Genomic DNA, 16,975 nt, shown 5'->3' with positions numbered 1-16,975 from the left:
ACAAATATGCGCCAAACGGGTTTTCAGCTCAAATTACATTACTAAAAACATACATAGAGAAAGGTGATTCAAAAGCCAAGATATGTTTAAGCTCCCTGTTCCACTGCAATGACATAAGGTGGCCCCTAGAGGGAGGCAGAGCACCATATCGTTCAGTGGCAGGACCTTTTACACAGCGATTCTCTACAAAACTCAGTGAAGGTTTTATTCAAAGTCTCTGTCCATCTTTGCCCTTTTGTCAGTACAAATGTGATCACTGAACATGGAAAATATTAATCAAACAATGTTTATTTGAGAAAGAATTTTTTGATTTCCACTGGTACAGTCATAATGCAACATCATGTTACAGACTTTCCTCAGATTATTGTGAAAAGATGCCTTTGGTACAACACTTCATGACTGCTTTGTCTTCCAGTACTTTTTTAAAAAATTCCAGCGCTTTTCAATATTTATGTGTTGTCGTCACTTATTTCACAGTAACGCATATCAATAAGAAAATTCTAAACAGAGCTTCTCTCATATCCCAACATCACATCTTGATGATGACAGTGCACATCAGTAGTCACCATGCCTTCCCAGGGTTTGCCTGGTCTCTATATCCAGTGCATTAAAGTTTGCATGACTGCACACTCATGCTGTCCTCAGGCCAGCGGTACGAGTCAACAACAAAGTCATCATAGTCACAGCTGTAGGACAGCGAGCGTATATAGGCTCCTTTGTCGGACGGTTCAGGGCGAAGTGTGGCCATGTTGTGCTTGTAGGCAAACTCCATGATCTGTAACACATAGGTTTTCATTGTTTCATATAACTGCACCCAGATATGACAAGATGTATCTCATGCACTGTGTGCATCTGCTGAGCTCACCTTGACTGCCAGTTTGAAAGAGACATCCCTGATGGTGCTGAGAGGAGGATACAGTCTTCCCTCTGCTAGGTGCTCCTCAGTCACCAGCTGAGCAAGAGCCTGTTTCAAAGCAAAGAAAGAGCAGGTACTAACAGAGAGCACAACAAATTGAAAAGGATGCATATAGACTATAGACTGTGTGAGTGAATGTTTCACCTCTGCTGCAATGAGGAATATTTCCTCAGTAATGTGCGGCAATGAGCAGGCAGTGACACCCAAGCCCACACCAGGGAAGATGTAGGCATTGTTTCCCTGACCTGGGTAGAAGGTCCTCCCATCAGGCAGTGTCACAGGATCAAATGGACTACCACTGGCAAAAATGCCACGCCCCTGCATCACAGAAAAGTATTTATAAAGTATTTACAATGCCTGTTTTCATTAGGGATGATCCTTCAAATTGGACACGCATTGGGATGCACAGTCTTCAGCACCTCTGTGAATGTATAGCACTGTTCAGCAGTACATTCAGCTTTGCTGGTCGGGTTGCTGAGGGCAAAGATGATGGGGCGTTCATTGAACGAGGCCATGTCCCTGATGATCTGCTCAGAGAAGGCTCCAGCAACAGCTGCCACACCTGGGACAGTAATGTGCTGTTTATTCCATTTGGCAACTTTTAGTTGTTTTAGTCTTCATTTTCAGCATATTCAAAATGACCTCACATTCTCACTGTAGTCTACAAATGCATTGGTGACAGATAACATCATACAATGTTTTACCTATGATAGCTGTAGGTTTCAGTTCCCGCACCACATCCTCCAGTTTCTTCATCTGTGGGTGCTCATGTGCGAAACTCTCTTTCTCATGAGTCAGGTGGTCCCGACCCTAAGAATGAAAATTAAAGGTATTCAGTTATTAGTAGAAACGTCAGAGAACAGAAAAAAAAAATGGGTCTGAGTTAAATATGCATGTTTATAACAGATGTTTGCAGGTTAAGTAAGGTACCTTGACAATGAGACCTTTAGAATCAACCATCCAGATCTTTCTCATGCACTCCTCTTTGGAGAGCCCCTCCTTCACCATGGCCATGGTGATCAGTTCAGCAATCCCCATCGCTGCCTGTGAGCAGACAGAAAGGATAACAGTAGGATGGTGGGAGCTGATTGGCAGATTTAGTTTCACATGACTAATCCTGCCATAAAATCGCATCAACCTGACAAAAGAATATTAAACCGTAATGTCTTCTTTGTGTTAGAAAGTGCTGCTAACTGTGGTGAAGAGGATTGAGAACAGTTTGATTAATGGTAATGAAATCACTGTACTGTTCACTAGTCAGAGTGCTGGTGCTCTCTTTTTACAGCAGAATTAGGTATGTTCTGTCAGCATTAACAAGTCTCTTCTTCAGAATGAATTTTGCACTCACCTCTCCTGCTCCTTGGAACACGACGGTATGGTCACTCATTTTGCTTTTGGTGATGCGAAGGGCGGCCAGTAGTCCTGCTACTGCTACTGCAGCAGTACCTGCAGATTAAGACAGAGGAACTTTAGTGCTTGGAGATAATGCAGCTTCACAGGATTTTTTTTTTTACCAGTTTTACATTCTGTGTGATAGAAACATGATTCCATAACCAAGTGGGACACATGGGATAAGAGACTTTGTATGCGAGCCTGTCACATGATCACGTCATGTGTCATCCAATCTTAGCTGAATGATAACTAAAGTATGAGCTATTGCAGGACACCAAAGTGGTATAGAGCCCAGATATTGAGAGGTGAGGTGTGCATTTAACTTTCTGGGGACACTGCATCATTTTGACTGCAAAGCCAAGCAAGTGACAAGACTCTCAACATAAGTCAGCAGAGGCATGTATGAGGGTAGACTGCTAACCTGAGTCTGCTGCTCAGAGGCCAGGAGAACTCTGCTTTGAGAGACATTTTTAAATAGAATCTAATAACTATTTTTGAGATTTTCTGACTCATTCTTATCAGGACTCAGCTTATCTTAAAGACCTCATAGTAACATATCACCCCATAAAGCACTCCTCTCCCAGACTGCGGGCTTACTTGTGGTTCTTGGGTATTTGAAAGTAGAATGGGAGGCAGAGGCTTCAGCTTTCAGGCCCCTCTTCTGTGGAACCAGATCCCAGTTTGGATTTGAGACACAGACACCCTCTCTACTTTTCAGCTTAGGCTTAAAACTTTGCTTTTAAGCCTAAGCTTCTAGTTAGCGCTGGATCAGGCGACCCTGAACCCAAGCGTAGTCACATTTCTATAGGCCTAGGCTGACGCTTAGTTCTACTTTACTAACCTCTTTTCACTCTATTGTATTTATACATCACTCTACATTTAATTATTAGTTATTATTAATCTCTGGGTCGGTTTGACAGCGTGTCTTTTGTTATGTCCCTCTCTCCTCATCCCCAACTGGTAGCAGCAGATGGCAGCCCCTCCTTGAGCCTGGTTCTGCTGGTGGTTTCTTCATGTTAAAAAGGAGTTTTTCCTTCCCACTGTCACAAGTGCTTGCTCATAAAGGGCCATCTGATTGTTGGGGTTCTCTGTATTATTGTGTATTGTATTGTATACTGGGTTTTTACACCTTGAGGCAACTGCTGTTGTGATTCTGCACTATAGAAAAAAGATACAATTGAATTGAAATGTAACTGAATTTTTTTAACAACACCTTACAGAATCCAAAGAGGCTGTAAGTAGAGCAGAATGTGAGCAGATATTCCAGGAGCAAACTTCAGTGCTGACTGATTATTGTTACTGCTTGTTTTTATTCCTATTGACTTAATTTTTTTTTTTTTACTGTATTCAGTATAAAACCTGAAGTTAAAGTAGGAGTTTACTATCCTTATAAAGTCTGACTGTTTTTCATGTGCAATTAGCTGCCCTCAGTGATGTAAAAGTAGAGACTGTGACTCTGCAGTAACATTCCCTTCAGCAGTAGAAATGTACCTACAGCTAAAAAAAAAAGCTGCCCACTTTTTACATAGCAGGAAAGCTGTCATTAACTTAAGTGTTTTTTAGTCTTCTTAGGGCTGGTTATTAAGGATGCTAATGAAAAAGTCACAGGGAAAACTTTTGGAAAGTTAAAAAATACAAGAGCTGAAGGGCAGTTTGGTTTTGACATCTGGTGTTTTTCCTCAGCTTTTTATCAGCTGTACTGACAACTGGTTTATCCATCCTTGTGTGCGTGTGTTACCTTGGATGTCATCGTTGAATGTGCAGTACTTGTTGCGGTACTTGCTCAATAGGCGGAAAGCGTTCACATTGGCAAAATCTTCAAACTGAATCAGGCAGTCCATTCCATACCTGTGAACACAAGAGCCGCATTACATCAGGCTGAGCCAAAACGGAGGATGAAAAGGAGCAGGGGAAGGAGAGTCGCTATCTTAACATCTCAAATTCAGCCCACACGTGTACAAAGAGCATTTTTTTCACTCCAGAGGGAGGTGCTCGGCAACAGCACTGCTGGCTTTTTGGTGCAAAAAGTTAACAACTGATTGAAGGTCTCAGCTTACAGAAGAGCACTGCTTTGTAAAATGTACAACAGCTGGTCACAATGAGCTTCAGTGAGAGAGGTCAAACATCCAATAAAAGTCACAAAAAAGGTGAGATCGGAGCAAAAGAACACCGAGCAGTGTTGGGCTCGGACCGCCTATCACATGCAATCAACACAGGAGCCGGAGCTTATGAGCTCCTACAAAAAACTTTAAACAACCAACCAAACATCAGCCCAGCATTTCACATCTGTAAACAAGATAAAGCAGCCAAATGAAAGTTTCCATGTCTTTCAGGGATTTCCTGATTTTTGGAGAGCAGAAAAAGGTTTGCAGATGTAGGAGAAGGAAAGCTTGGCCTGGTGTTTGTTATCAGCATACTCGAGCTTGTTTTCTTTTTTTAAAGTGTTACCCGTCTTTGACACTTTGGATTATTTTTATGTTAATTTTTTATTTCTGCTTATATTTCATTATTGCTATGTTATTTGAGTTCTGATCCTCTTTAGTTTTCTAGGGTTTTTGTACCAGTTTAATTAGTATTTAAATTCTTGGTTTCCATTAAGGATCAGTTCCTAACCCAACCATGAGGGGCTACAAGCCAGTGTACTCCTACAGCAGTATTGAGTCAATATCAAATAAACTGAGAACTAAAAGGAAATTCTCAATCTCTCCTTGTTGTATAGCTGAGCTTTTCAAACAGTTTTAACAATTACTTTAGTCTGACAAAAGCCGAATGACGAATTAGCGCTTCCAGTCAGAGACTGAGGCTACGTCCACACGTACACGGGTATTTTTGAAAACGGAGATTTTCCGTTTTCGTTTTAAAAAATAATCCCGTCCACACATAAAGGCAGAAATGAAGGAAAACGCTGCTATGAACATGCCAAAGCAGCAGGTGGCGCTAGATTCCTAACCGTGCAGAAATGTTGGCCAATCAGAAGTCTAGAAGCCTCGGTGGGGAAAAAGTAAACAAAGCTGGGGCATAGAAGCAGAACCGAGTAGTATGTGTGGAGGGACAGTAACTGTGTGTATATGTAAGCATTTAAACACTGCAGAGAGTAGAATTAACAGTAACAGTATTGTAGAAATTCATTTCACCGAAACAATAACGTGGCGCACAGTGTGACGCATGCACCAGTTTATTGTATTTCCAGACTTGTTTTCGGCACGCTACTGTTTTTGTCAGACTTGAAATAGCCGAAATACCTTCACACTACGGAACTTCTATGGCTCTTCCGTTTGACAATCTCTCCGGCACTGGAACCATCATCTGTTTTCTCTTCGGTCACGCTCGGTTGATTTTTCTAGTCGGCACACTCATTTCCTCCATTACCCGCTGGCTGCTTCCCAAACAAACACACGTGCGGCTTGGCACTTGTGCTGTACGTAACAAGTCACGCTACGTGACGCTGCGGCTGTGATTGGTTCGGCTCTGCGCTACTTAATTTGGATTGGCTGACCTTTTTTTTTTTTTTTTTTTTTTTGAGGACAAGAGCGGCGAGGTCTATCGCGATAGCGTAATTTCTCTATCGAGTAAAAGTTATATCGCGATACATATCGTTATCGTTCTATCGCCCAGCTCTAGCATCTACCCTAAAATCTTTACTAAAGCAGACATACAGATCATGAAGAATAAGATTTCCATACACTGGTTAACAATGAACACCACCGGTTCTGTTGACTAGCGGACAAGCCGCTTTGGTGACCCCTAAAGGGAGCAGCCAAAAGAAGAAGAAGTATTACGTTCAATTTCTTATTCTGAGTTTCCTCTGTGTTTATCACTTAGTAAACTGGGTGAATGATGCTGCATTCAAAGCTGAACTTTATTGACAGCTCTAGATGGTCCAGCTAGTGCTAAAAAGTCCATCTATGCTGAAATTTCAAGGATATAGCTCTGTAGTCAAGAATCACGAACTTCTCTAATTTTGTAAGAAACAGCTGTCACAATGGCTCTTAATCCTTTCTTTTTTAAGCATTTTATGTAAAATACAGTCTTTAAATAATTTACACCAAATTATACTCTCTTAAAAAAGCAAAAAAAAAGCACATCTCTCATCCAAAAAACTTCAGACTCCTTGGGCTCAAATGCAACAAGCCCACCAACTTTGAGTTACATCGCATGAATCGATGTCATAAAAGTGAAAAAACAAGAAACCACACACCTGCCTAAACACAGATTCCTGAATTTTTAAATGAGATGGCACTCTTACCTAAGCACACACTGTAAATAGCTGTGTTTTTATTTGCTCCCAGACATTCGCTTTGCCCCGTTCTTCTGTGAGGAAGAAGACTAAAACAGATACAGATGTATACAGTCGCAGGTAGAGAGCTGAGAGCTTTGCCATTCTATTTTATTTTGTAATGGTGTTTTAATGAAGACAGCTGGAATCTATAGTAATGATTGTGAAGCAGTAGCACATGAAGCTAGTAGCTGCTATCCATGAATGTCCACTAGCTCCAAACATGCAGCTTTTTCTCTTTGAAGAAAAGCCTTGCACTAAGTAACGTTACAAGTAAGACCCTGCAGCAGACTTTGAAACTCTCACATTAACAAAAGATGTGTGAGATTACTGCATCAAAGTGCTTTAAGTTATGCGACTCTCTAAGAGTATTCAAGAACAGCAGAGAATTGCTTGTGCTCTAAGTCAGTTTCAAGACCATAGGAACATTAGGAAAGGGTGAGCTTGTCCGAAACCCGTATGAAAAGCAGAGCTCATGTTTCAGCAACTGAGTGATGGAGGAAATTGGGGACAGGCCAAGCAAACAGAGCGAGTCTCTTCTAACACCTGCAGCCCTGTCAGTGAACTGAGCAGAGAGAGAGGCCAGACATTTTAAAATCCAAGTTCCTCACTTTCTTTTTTCTCTCCCTTTTCAGTCATTTCATAAAACTCCCATCTCGGCCCACAAAGGTGTGAGATTGTCTGCGCTGTTACGCAGACGTCTCACTAAAGCTGTTTCCCACTTGTTCCAGTGGCTGCTAAACTGCTTAGATTTGGAGGACGGCGGAGGATGGAGCTGAGCGGAAGCGAGGCTGTAAAAGAACGCATGAGAAGCAACCTGAGTTCAGCTGTAATAAAACCTGATGTCCTTGTGAGAGAGTGCCATTCCTTGGTCAGTGTTAATCCTCGCTGCAGCCACCAATGTCTTGTGTAGAGACTGACAGTGTAGCTGACTTACTGCCAAGACTACAGCAGTGCTGAAGAGAGAAATGTGTTTTCTATAAAGCAGTGAGCAGCATTAAAGCACTGAGAGCCTGTGCAAAGAGGAGGGATAATGAGGCCAAGAAGGCAGCTATAAACTTTTCATTGTGTTTGGGCTTCAGGAAAAAGGAGACAGGCGACGGGCGAGGATAGATGTGGCCTTGCCCAATCGCCAGCACAGCGCCCTCTGGTATGGTTTGGTGTAACTCTCTGCCGGAGAGGTCACACCAGTTCATGTAGAGCAGAGGGAGCGTAGTCCTCTGTGAGGGGATAATAGTGCTCACTCAATGCAACTATTCTCAGCAAAACCGTCAAAGCGCTGACAGATCTGGATTCAAGATCTGAATTCAAGACAGGTCTTTTGAGAGATATTTCAGAATGACTAAGCTGGAAACACACGCATATTTATGTGCATTCACTGACCATAAACTACAGACTGACTCTCTGTGGTTGTGGCAGAAAGAAACGAGCATCTTCCTGCTCCAATAAAGATAGGGGAAGTGTTTCTGACAGCATATATTTGTGTGCCTTGCTTAAAACACAGCTCACATTGGAGGCCGTTTGTGAAAATCTGTTTTTTTTTCTTGATGACCTGCTGAAACCTGACAATGTACTGCTTTTCCAACTGAATTGAAAAAGTGAGGAAAAAAACTGGACAAAGAAGCAGGATTTGCTTTTATGTCTGCTTTAAAGTATCAAGGGCAGAAACCTAACCAAGCCCAGGCCCACCCAAAAGATGAAAAAACATTCGCCATACTCCTGACTGTGCTGTGAAAAATGCATTAATCTCTGAGCACAACTGGGGAGAGGTGCACAGGCTGTGCTAACGCAGAATGAGCCGTAATTGTACAAAAACAAAATGCAGACGTTTAAACAGAAGGTTCCACTGTGGATCCTGTGCCATCGGTTGTTACGTGTTGGCAGCAATTAAATTAATCAGTCATTCAAGTCCACTTTAAACTTAAGTAACACCATCAATGAAACAGTCAGTGGGCATCAGCACTGGAACAAAGAGCCGTAAAAAGAAACAGGAGAGTAGTAAATGCTGAGAACAAGGAGTGAAAAAGCTGGTATTTGAGGGCAACTCACATGTTGTTTTAATTAATGTGTACTTTTTTAAACACTTAAAGCGCTGTGCCTGGGTAACAACACAGAAAAAAGGGTCAATGTAACGTTGATAATATCTCAGTGTCATTTAGTTTTACAGTTATTTGTATGAAGTATAATTATGAATCCTACTAATATACTGTAAAATAATTTATATGTTTCTTGCATTTACTATTGCTTTAAAGTTCAGCTTTGAAATGCTGAAATGTAGTGCGTAAGAACCTTACAATTCAAAATGAAGAACAGGACTTGCTGGGAGGTTTTGCGACTTGATGCTCATCTACATTATATAAAACAGTGACTTTTTTTTTCTCTGGATAGGGGTGAAAGGTCACGTTTGGTCTTGGAGCCTTGCATTGTCAACAGCGGTGTCTGTTCACAGAGTTTCTGAGTACCAGAAAGGGCCTCGTGGGAAAGCCCTCAAAATGGGACAGAGGGTAGGAAAAATCAAACAGCTGTTTAAGAATGTAAAACAAGACAGTGAAAAGTGTCAATTCTCCTATGGCTGAAACCAAAGACTGTATACAAAAGATGGACTTTAACACCATGAACCAGAACAGTAGCTAACAGCAACTTGTGGCACATAGTCATTGTTTAGTCTGGTATAGAGTTTCATATGAAAGTTACTGTTTTATTTAAACCAATACATCATTTTCAACTGTAAGACTAAGCAAAGGACAGTCATCAGCCCTCAAATTTTATATACCATCCTTATCCTACACCACTGGTTGTCTCTTTTATTCCTTGATTATGCTCTTAGAGGTTTCTGATGCTGACTGAGAAAACTGGTTTTCAAAGCTTATTTGAAGATTCTGCTATATTAGTGCTAGCTTTTAGTGTAAGCCAATCATTCATCCTCCAATTCAACAATATAAATGATCATGTGAAAGCAGGTGTTTTAGTCAATTTAAATGTATAAAAACAGGAAACAACCACACAGGCAGTAAAGCCTACAGCCCAAGCTTTCCTTTCATGGGACAGGAATCTGAGCTAGTGGATTAGAAAAAAATAGGTCCTATTTTTACTTAAAACCTTCTTTTCCCTGTGATTTGTGACAAAATGTTGTCAGAAAAAGAAAAGGAAAGACTCTCAGGCTCATTGTTTTCAGATTTTATAGTCTCTTGGCACTTACTGCGAAAGCAGTCTAATATATTGAGAGTAAGTGCTTACGACAATAATATTAATGTTTGACAGTATATAAAAAAAGAGAGACAAGAGCCGACAGACGCATTCCCATGTGGCGAATCACTCAGACGTTTGGTGTTATGTCTGTATTTCTGAGGAGTTAACGAGTGACCCAGCTCCCACAGGAAATGTGATCTGGCTTCATCTGAGACTTAATGAAACTTGACTCTCCACTAAGAGGAAGTAGGTGGAAGTCATTTATGCTCGCACTGGTCGAGGAGGGGGAGACTGAAATCAGAGGAGAAGATTTGAACTTCTTTTGGTGCATTCATGATGGCTGCAAGAGCCAAGGTGGACCTCAGCAAAGAAGGTCACGGACAACGGTGCTCTGTCCAAACACAGCTGTCGAACCAGTGTACATACACGTGTGTTTGTGTACACACACACGGCTGTCTGCTCCCTCCGTCCCTACAGGGGTTTGTGGCTGAGGCCTTAATAAATTCCCAGCCCCTTCTCACTCTCCAGAGAGCAAGCATCTCTCAGCACACATTATTTCCTCAAATCCCTGAGCCGTCATTAAAAAAAAGGCACATTCTGCATTCTTTCTCTTTTCCTCTGTTGGTCCTTTTATCCATATATACATCCATCAGTCTGTCTGGCTGTTCCTTAGTCTCTCATTTCAAAAATTTTAATACATTTGATTGCACTTCTATAGTTTTTGCATGCTAGTCAGAATTATCCATGAAATACCCTTAAGTCTATTTCTGTAAAATATAGCACAGCCCTTCCTATGAAATGAACAACACTATATAGTATGTCAGAGAGTACTTTGGCCTCCAAGGGTCTTTTAATGAAATTTATTCACCTAGGGTGTTTTTGATTTCTCCTCTTTCAGCTCTCTGCATGGTTTCTTCATACAGGAGTCTCCAGGTAGGGCCCTAAAACTTTTTTGGGCACACCTTGCAGGTCTCCAAATCGAGCTCAAATACTTTTGGCCTATCCATTGTCTTTCTCCCCCTCCTACGATCCATGCCTTCTGGTTATTAGTCTGTTTTTACTTTCCATAAACTGACTTTTATCTGATTATTGTCACCCTAACTGAAACAATCAAAGGAAAATTGTTTTCCCCATTTGCAATAATTTATGCTTGGCTGTATGGCTCTGTTCTGGGATCTCCTCTCACTCTAAGCATATGTGAAAAACATCAGGTAAGGACAGCGGCAGCAAGAACAGCGTCAGTGACAACACAAAGCAGATGTGGATGTGTGTGCATTGCATTGAATCATATCTGTTATTAACCTCTGTCTCTCTTCCACAGCATGTCTTTTATCCTGTCTTCCTTCTCTCACCCCAACCAATCACAGCAGATGGCCCCACCCCTCCCTGAGCCTGGTTCTGCCGGAGGTTTCTTCCTGTTAAAAGGGAGTTTTTCCTTCCCACTGTCGCCAAAGTGCTTGCTCATAGGGGGTCATATGATTGTTGGGTTTTTCTCTGTATCTATGAAGCACCTTGAGGCGACTTTTGTTGTGATTTGGCGCTATATAAATAAAATTGAATTGAATTGAGTATTTCAGTCGGCTATCTGTTATATTAATTATACATTATTTAATATAATTCATTATCATCTCAGTGTGTTGGTCCAGTACAGGACTGAATTCTTGAATACAGCTTACTTTAGGCCTTTCCTTTTTGAATTCCTGTGTCTAATACTAAAATGGCACAGATGGCATCTAAATCAAACAATTTCCATTTACTTGTTTATCTCACTGGCTTCATCTGATTTTTATTTATTTATTATTATTTTTTTGCCCAAATCTATCTTTTAAAGTAATGAACACTTTATTGTGACCTCTCTGGGTTTGGATAACTTTCTCATTCAGACCACTGTGGACAACTGTGATTTCACAATAGACCACAAACTTGCACAAAGGGCAAAGATACTCTTTTGTGTCAACCCCACGTGGCCTTGTGCTGGTGGTCACCACTGGTGATGGGACGCGGCTATGACCCACAGACAGAACAACCTAAAAAGTTGAGATAATTCTTAACAAATCCAACAGAAAAGATGTCTGCCCCAAACTTGGCTCTGTGGGACTAATATTTAAATTGAGATGCACTGTTTTGACACAGTGGAAGAAATCCAGGGTACACCAGAGTATGCAGGTAGCCATCTAAAAGTAACAGCAGTACCTGAATAATCACAGTAGTTCAAAAGGAGCTGACCTTTAAGTAGAAAGCAGAGAAATTTAAATCTGGTAGCCTATGTTTTGGTCTTTTTATGGCCATTTTTAAAATGGTATTCTTTTTTTACTTGAGTCTAAAAAAGTTTAAATCATTTTCCAGCTTTTTAAGGAAAAAACCTGTAGCGCTGCAATGACGGTTGCAATGAAATGAAAGTGGATTTCTAAGTTTGAAGTAAATTATCAAAATGCTGCGCAGAAATGTGAAGTTCAAAGTTTCCGAACTTCGGCAGAGCTGTGGCTTACCCTGTGCTGTGGGTGTGTGCAGCAGCAATGAGATTATGAGATAATTACTTTCATTTCTGCTAGCAGACAAAAGCACCACTGAACCTGATTCTTTTGTGGAGTTGGGAGTCTGGCCTGAAATCAAACAGCGGGTTGCATCACCAACCATTTGCCTTCGAACTAAGAAGTATTTCTGAAACAGCGGATTAAAAAGACTTCTTCTTATTGATGATGAGTCAATCTGGAGTATTTTAGTTCACGTTTAGTTTCTTAGAAAACTAAACATGAATATTACTTAAAAGACTGCAGAGCTGTAATCATTCATTGAATCTCTGAGCCCATAATTATTCATTTTCCGCCAATCTGGCTCCTTTGGGGAAAAAGCATTGCTGTTCCCTGTAGTTGGGAAGCTACCCGGTTATTAGAGTCGTGGCTTGCTGTTGCCAGCTGGAGGAGGCCCAGACCCAGACTTCTCCCTCTGGACTCCAGCCTCCCTGGGTTAGGATGAGGCTCTACCAGCCGTGTGTGTGTGTGTGTGGTTGTAATGGCTCCATGGTACACAGACATGTCTGAGACTCCAGTAAACACAGGAGGTACCGGTCCCAACAAGAAGCAATAGCACGTCCACAATAATTTTAGGTCAGAAAAGCAATAAACTTTAGCTCTGATAATACAAATCAAGTAAGTGACCATATAAGACACTAAATAGTTCAGTGCCTTACTGTGGCTCCAAGTGAAAGAAGCCAAAGCTAACCACTAATAAGGTTTTGCATGTCAACATGACATCACAGATCTCAATTACAAATTCTCTTTGATTGGGAATAACACGACCAGATACTTTCCCTGCACTGGATTACTGGGGTAAACACACAGAAAAGGCACATTCCTCCACAAACCAGAGGTCTCCACCAGTTGTGTGAGCGTCTTTCACATTCTTTGTCACATTCTCCAACCATTTAGTATAAACCAGTTTATGACAAACAACAAAGCTTTCCCTTTATCCTTGAAAGAAAAGAGCTCGATCTTGATTTATTAATAAGAAACAAATGTTTGTGGACAGGTCCAGAATAGTTGCTGCCTACTCAATAGCTAGTCAGCTGGTTTCAGTCATCTGTCTGAAAGAAACATGCCAATAAAATAAAAAGCTTCACTGACTCTCTGATCACTTCTCAATAAGCCAATGCTACCACTCAGCCAGTAAGCAAGAGTTTTGATGAATATTTCTTAGCAACCTAAACTTCAGAAAAGTTCAAAGAAGGTGAATCAATGTGACTCAAATTCCAGACCCCTGAACCCCATGAAATTTGGCTGCATGGTAAAGCATGCACCGACCATGCTAAACTGCTTAACGTTTTCCCTTTAAGAGCGCAGCGCGCTGAAATGGCGATAGCAGGCCCCAAAGAGGAAGTGGGCAAATAATAAATTGAAGGTAAATATGACCATACCTGTCTGATACAGCCTTCATAAATTCATCCAGCAGGTCATCGTAGGCCTGGCCTCGCACTCTCTTATGTCTCAGTCCAATGTAGAGAGGGTCTTTCAGCAGAGCCTGTAAAATCACAGGAAGGAGAGGAAAGGGCAACACATGAGAGAGGAAGGTAAAAATCCTAGGAAGACTGAAGCTATGCAAAATAGCACTCCTAAACTGATACTGCAGAAGCAGAGATATTGCCTATTTTTTTTACCCTATTCTTTGTCAAACTATGCAGTAGTTTTGGGGGTTTTTCTAACTAAAGATTGTAAAGTGAATCCAATTAAAAATTTCCACTTTTCCATCATTTACAATGAAAGATAACAACTGATGGTAGAGACAAATGAAACTAAGAATGTAAACGTGTGACTGCGTGAGCTATAAAAAAAAAACTGTTTTCTAAATGTACAGCAACTAAACAGTCAAAGGGACCCTTCAGGCTGAGGAAATGAAGGATTGACCTTTGACCTTTGAGTGAAGTGATAAAAGCAAGTGTGTGTTTAAGAGACGGGGAGCGAGGGGGACACTGTTGTTTGTTAGGTGAACCAAAATTCCTCACTAGAGTGACAGAGTGCCCACAAAGTCTGCTTTGATGCATCAGGGCATATTTCACCTGAAATCTGACATGGTCAGGGATGGAGGAAACAAATTACAATTGCTCTCATGTCCGTGACAAAGCTGATTTTCGTGTGTGCACACACAAAAATTAATTGGCAGGAAAACCTCTGTAAACACTCTTCAGGAGAATTCATGAGCTCAGTTGCAAGTTTTCAGGTCATGAAGTTCATTTTGTAAATGATCAAGTAAATGTGTAAAGTAGTACTTTTTAAGAACAAACATGACAAAATGTGTTTCGATACAAAATAAGATTAAAAAAAAAATTGCTTATTGGGTAACGACTTTTCAGCTTGCAATGTCCTTGTTTTCATGGTCTTGTTTCCCCCATTTGTGAAGTCTATTTCAATACCAAGATGGCGACAGTGAGAAACCGTTTTATCATTAATGGTTTGTTTTTTGTATCTCGTCGTCCAGCAAACGATAGCTATCTAGTTTTGCTTACTTAAGCCTGAGTTACACCCACCACCATTCTGGCTTGATCTACAACCTGCTTCAGATGATAGATAATGATGGGTGAAGAGAACTAAAATTTAAGACATTTGTAATAATAATATCCTGTGATAACAAGTGTTTTCAGAACACAACCTGAAGCACAAATTCAGGTCTTTCATCCTCCAGCATGGTGCACCTGTCACATGCAGTGTCTAATAATACAAAAAACAATTTCTAGCTAAATCTACTCGTGCTGCACTCTATAAACACTGACTTCATTTGTGATGTCCAAATTTGGGGGAACTGCTCCACAGTGCAGTCATGCCTCGCTGGGACAGACGACCTTTACTTATGGAAATGGATAATTAAAGGGTGGCACTACGATCAACGCGGCTTGGAGAAGGGAGAAGCCACCTTTCCATGGCAGGGTCAATAGTCACCATGTCCAAGAACAGCTCAAAAAGCTTATTTAAGACAATATTTATTTGAAGTTGACAAGTCATTTCCTGGCAGTGGTGGCCAAGTTCAACTGTAACCAAAACAAGCAAAACATTTTCATGTGGTCCCACAAGAGTTCTGATATCCCTGATATCCGAGGGAGCAGCAAAAGTTTTTTGTGTCACTCAGTTCATTTAGTAACTGCAAAAAAATCAAACCCCTGCTTTTTAAGGTGAAAGAGAAGAAGTCGTGAGTGATTTTCAAGTGTTCTGACCCCGTTGACACTGTGCTGAACTGTTGACATGAGTTGTCTTTCTGTCCCAGATTATCTGCTGCTGATTGGCTAAGCTGTCCTTTGTGCTGCGCAGGCCCTCTTCTCTCAGAGGGGATTAGTCCTCGTGTATGGCTTTACAGTCTGTGCTTGTGAGACACAGGAGCTCCTATTTCACTCGTTTCCACACTAAAGACTTCAACTTCAAGATAATAATATAGATCTATATTCAAATGACTTGTTGTGCCTAGTTGAGTTTATATACGTGTCGCATACAACATTAAACTTTGAATAAGAGGTGAAACAAAACTGAACATTAACACTGCACATCTTCTACCTGTCTGAGCCAGAAGACACCCAAGCGCTGAAGTCTGATAGCCCACCCAGGACTCGCACAAACAGCATATTGTTCAGGATGACATCACACTCTCATTTCAGCATGAGTCAGACCCAGAAACAGACAGACAGACACAATCAGGGGAGATAACAGGGTGAAGCAGAGAAAAAAAAATGAGACTACTGGAGAAACTGTTTACTTTCCTTCATGCTGTGTATCTGTTTCTGAAACCCTCTCCCTGCAAGCTTGCCGGGTCTCACTATAGTTTACACAGCTCACACATGTGCTGCTTAAAAAATAATAGCAAGATAGCTACAAAGCATGCTCATAAACTAGTCCAGTTCTAGTTATTAGGAGGAGCGGGCTCAACACTTCCTCGCAATCCATCCATTATCTTAAACACTTTTTAAGTTCAGGGTCACAGAGGGTGCTGGAGCCTATCCCATCTGTTCTAGGGTAAGGGCAGGGTACACACTCGACTGGTCGCCAAGCTATCATAACAGTCGCTCACACCTACAACCATTTTAGAATCACCACTTAACTGGGGGAAGTCTTGGGACTGTGAGAAGAAGCTGGAGTACATAGACAAAATGCAAACCTCACACAGAAAGACTCCAGTTTTGATTACAACCAGCACTGCTGTGAGATGTCAGTGCTAACCAGCACACCACCAGGCCAACTAAATCTAACATATAAAGAATAAAAGTGCATTCTAATTCCTGCAGTGACTGCTGTCCTTCAGTCCAAAGAAAGCAACATACAGCTGCAACACATAAATAATGGAGCCATTGTGCTCGCCGTGTCGTGTGCCGAATTTGGCATCACATTCTGTGTTGCGCGCCACAATCTTTGTGCTTCGGCCAATCGTGCACCTCTCGATTTTTGTAAACTGGTACGCTGCGCCGTGGTGAAGACATGAGTTTACAATCGTGTTGCTTCAATGATTTTGCTGTACAGAAGCTCAGAGACATACAGATATACAGAGTGAGATGTTGGGACAGTTTGAAAACTTGAGAGTTTGTGGAAAAAACATTGCAAAAAAACACTCGAAAAAGTCTTGGCTTCCAGTTCTTAATAATAGGGTTCTTAATATTTGTAGGTTGTTTTACAATCCTTATTTGTGTCGTGGATTATATACAAAAAGCACTCATCTCAGGGATGCTACAG

General features: G+C 41.2%; 1 protein-coding gene across 1 annotated transcript in view; it reads right to left on the bottom strand.

Annotated features, from left to right (window-relative positions):
- Positions 1-272: 272 nt before the first annotated feature.
- The window catches only part of me1 (malic enzyme 1, NADP(+)-dependent, cytosolic), an 82,581-nt gene continuing 65,878 nt past the window's right edge, over positions 273-16,975 (bottom strand). Inside the window, exons 6-14 of the mRNA XM_080897174.1 lie at positions 13,687-13,790; positions 4,047-4,156; positions 2,265-2,362; positions 1,847-1,960; positions 1,621-1,726; positions 1,336-1,478; positions 1,061-1,234; positions 866-964; positions 273-775 (exon numbers count right to left, since the gene is read on the bottom strand). Of these exons, the coding sequence (XP_080753300.1) occupies positions 608-775; positions 866-964; positions 1,061-1,234; positions 1,336-1,478; positions 1,621-1,726; positions 1,847-1,960; positions 2,265-2,362; positions 4,047-4,156; positions 13,687-13,790 (1,116 nt within the window). The 3' untranslated portion in view covers positions 273-607. The remainder of the gene's footprint in view (positions 776-865; positions 965-1,060; positions 1,235-1,335; positions 1,479-1,620; positions 1,727-1,846; positions 1,961-2,264; positions 2,363-4,046; positions 4,157-13,686; positions 13,791-16,975) is intronic.

This window comes from Rhamphochromis sp. 'chilingali', assembly GCF_963969265.1.
Source record: "Rhamphochromis sp. 'chilingali' genome assembly, chromosome: 11".
Lineage (NCBI taxonomy): Eukaryota > Metazoa > Chordata > Actinopteri > Cichliformes > Cichlidae > Rhamphochromis > Rhamphochromis sp. 'chilingali'.
Note: the sequence above shows the minus strand (reverse complement) of the source record. Positions and strands in the feature narration are given on the sequence as shown.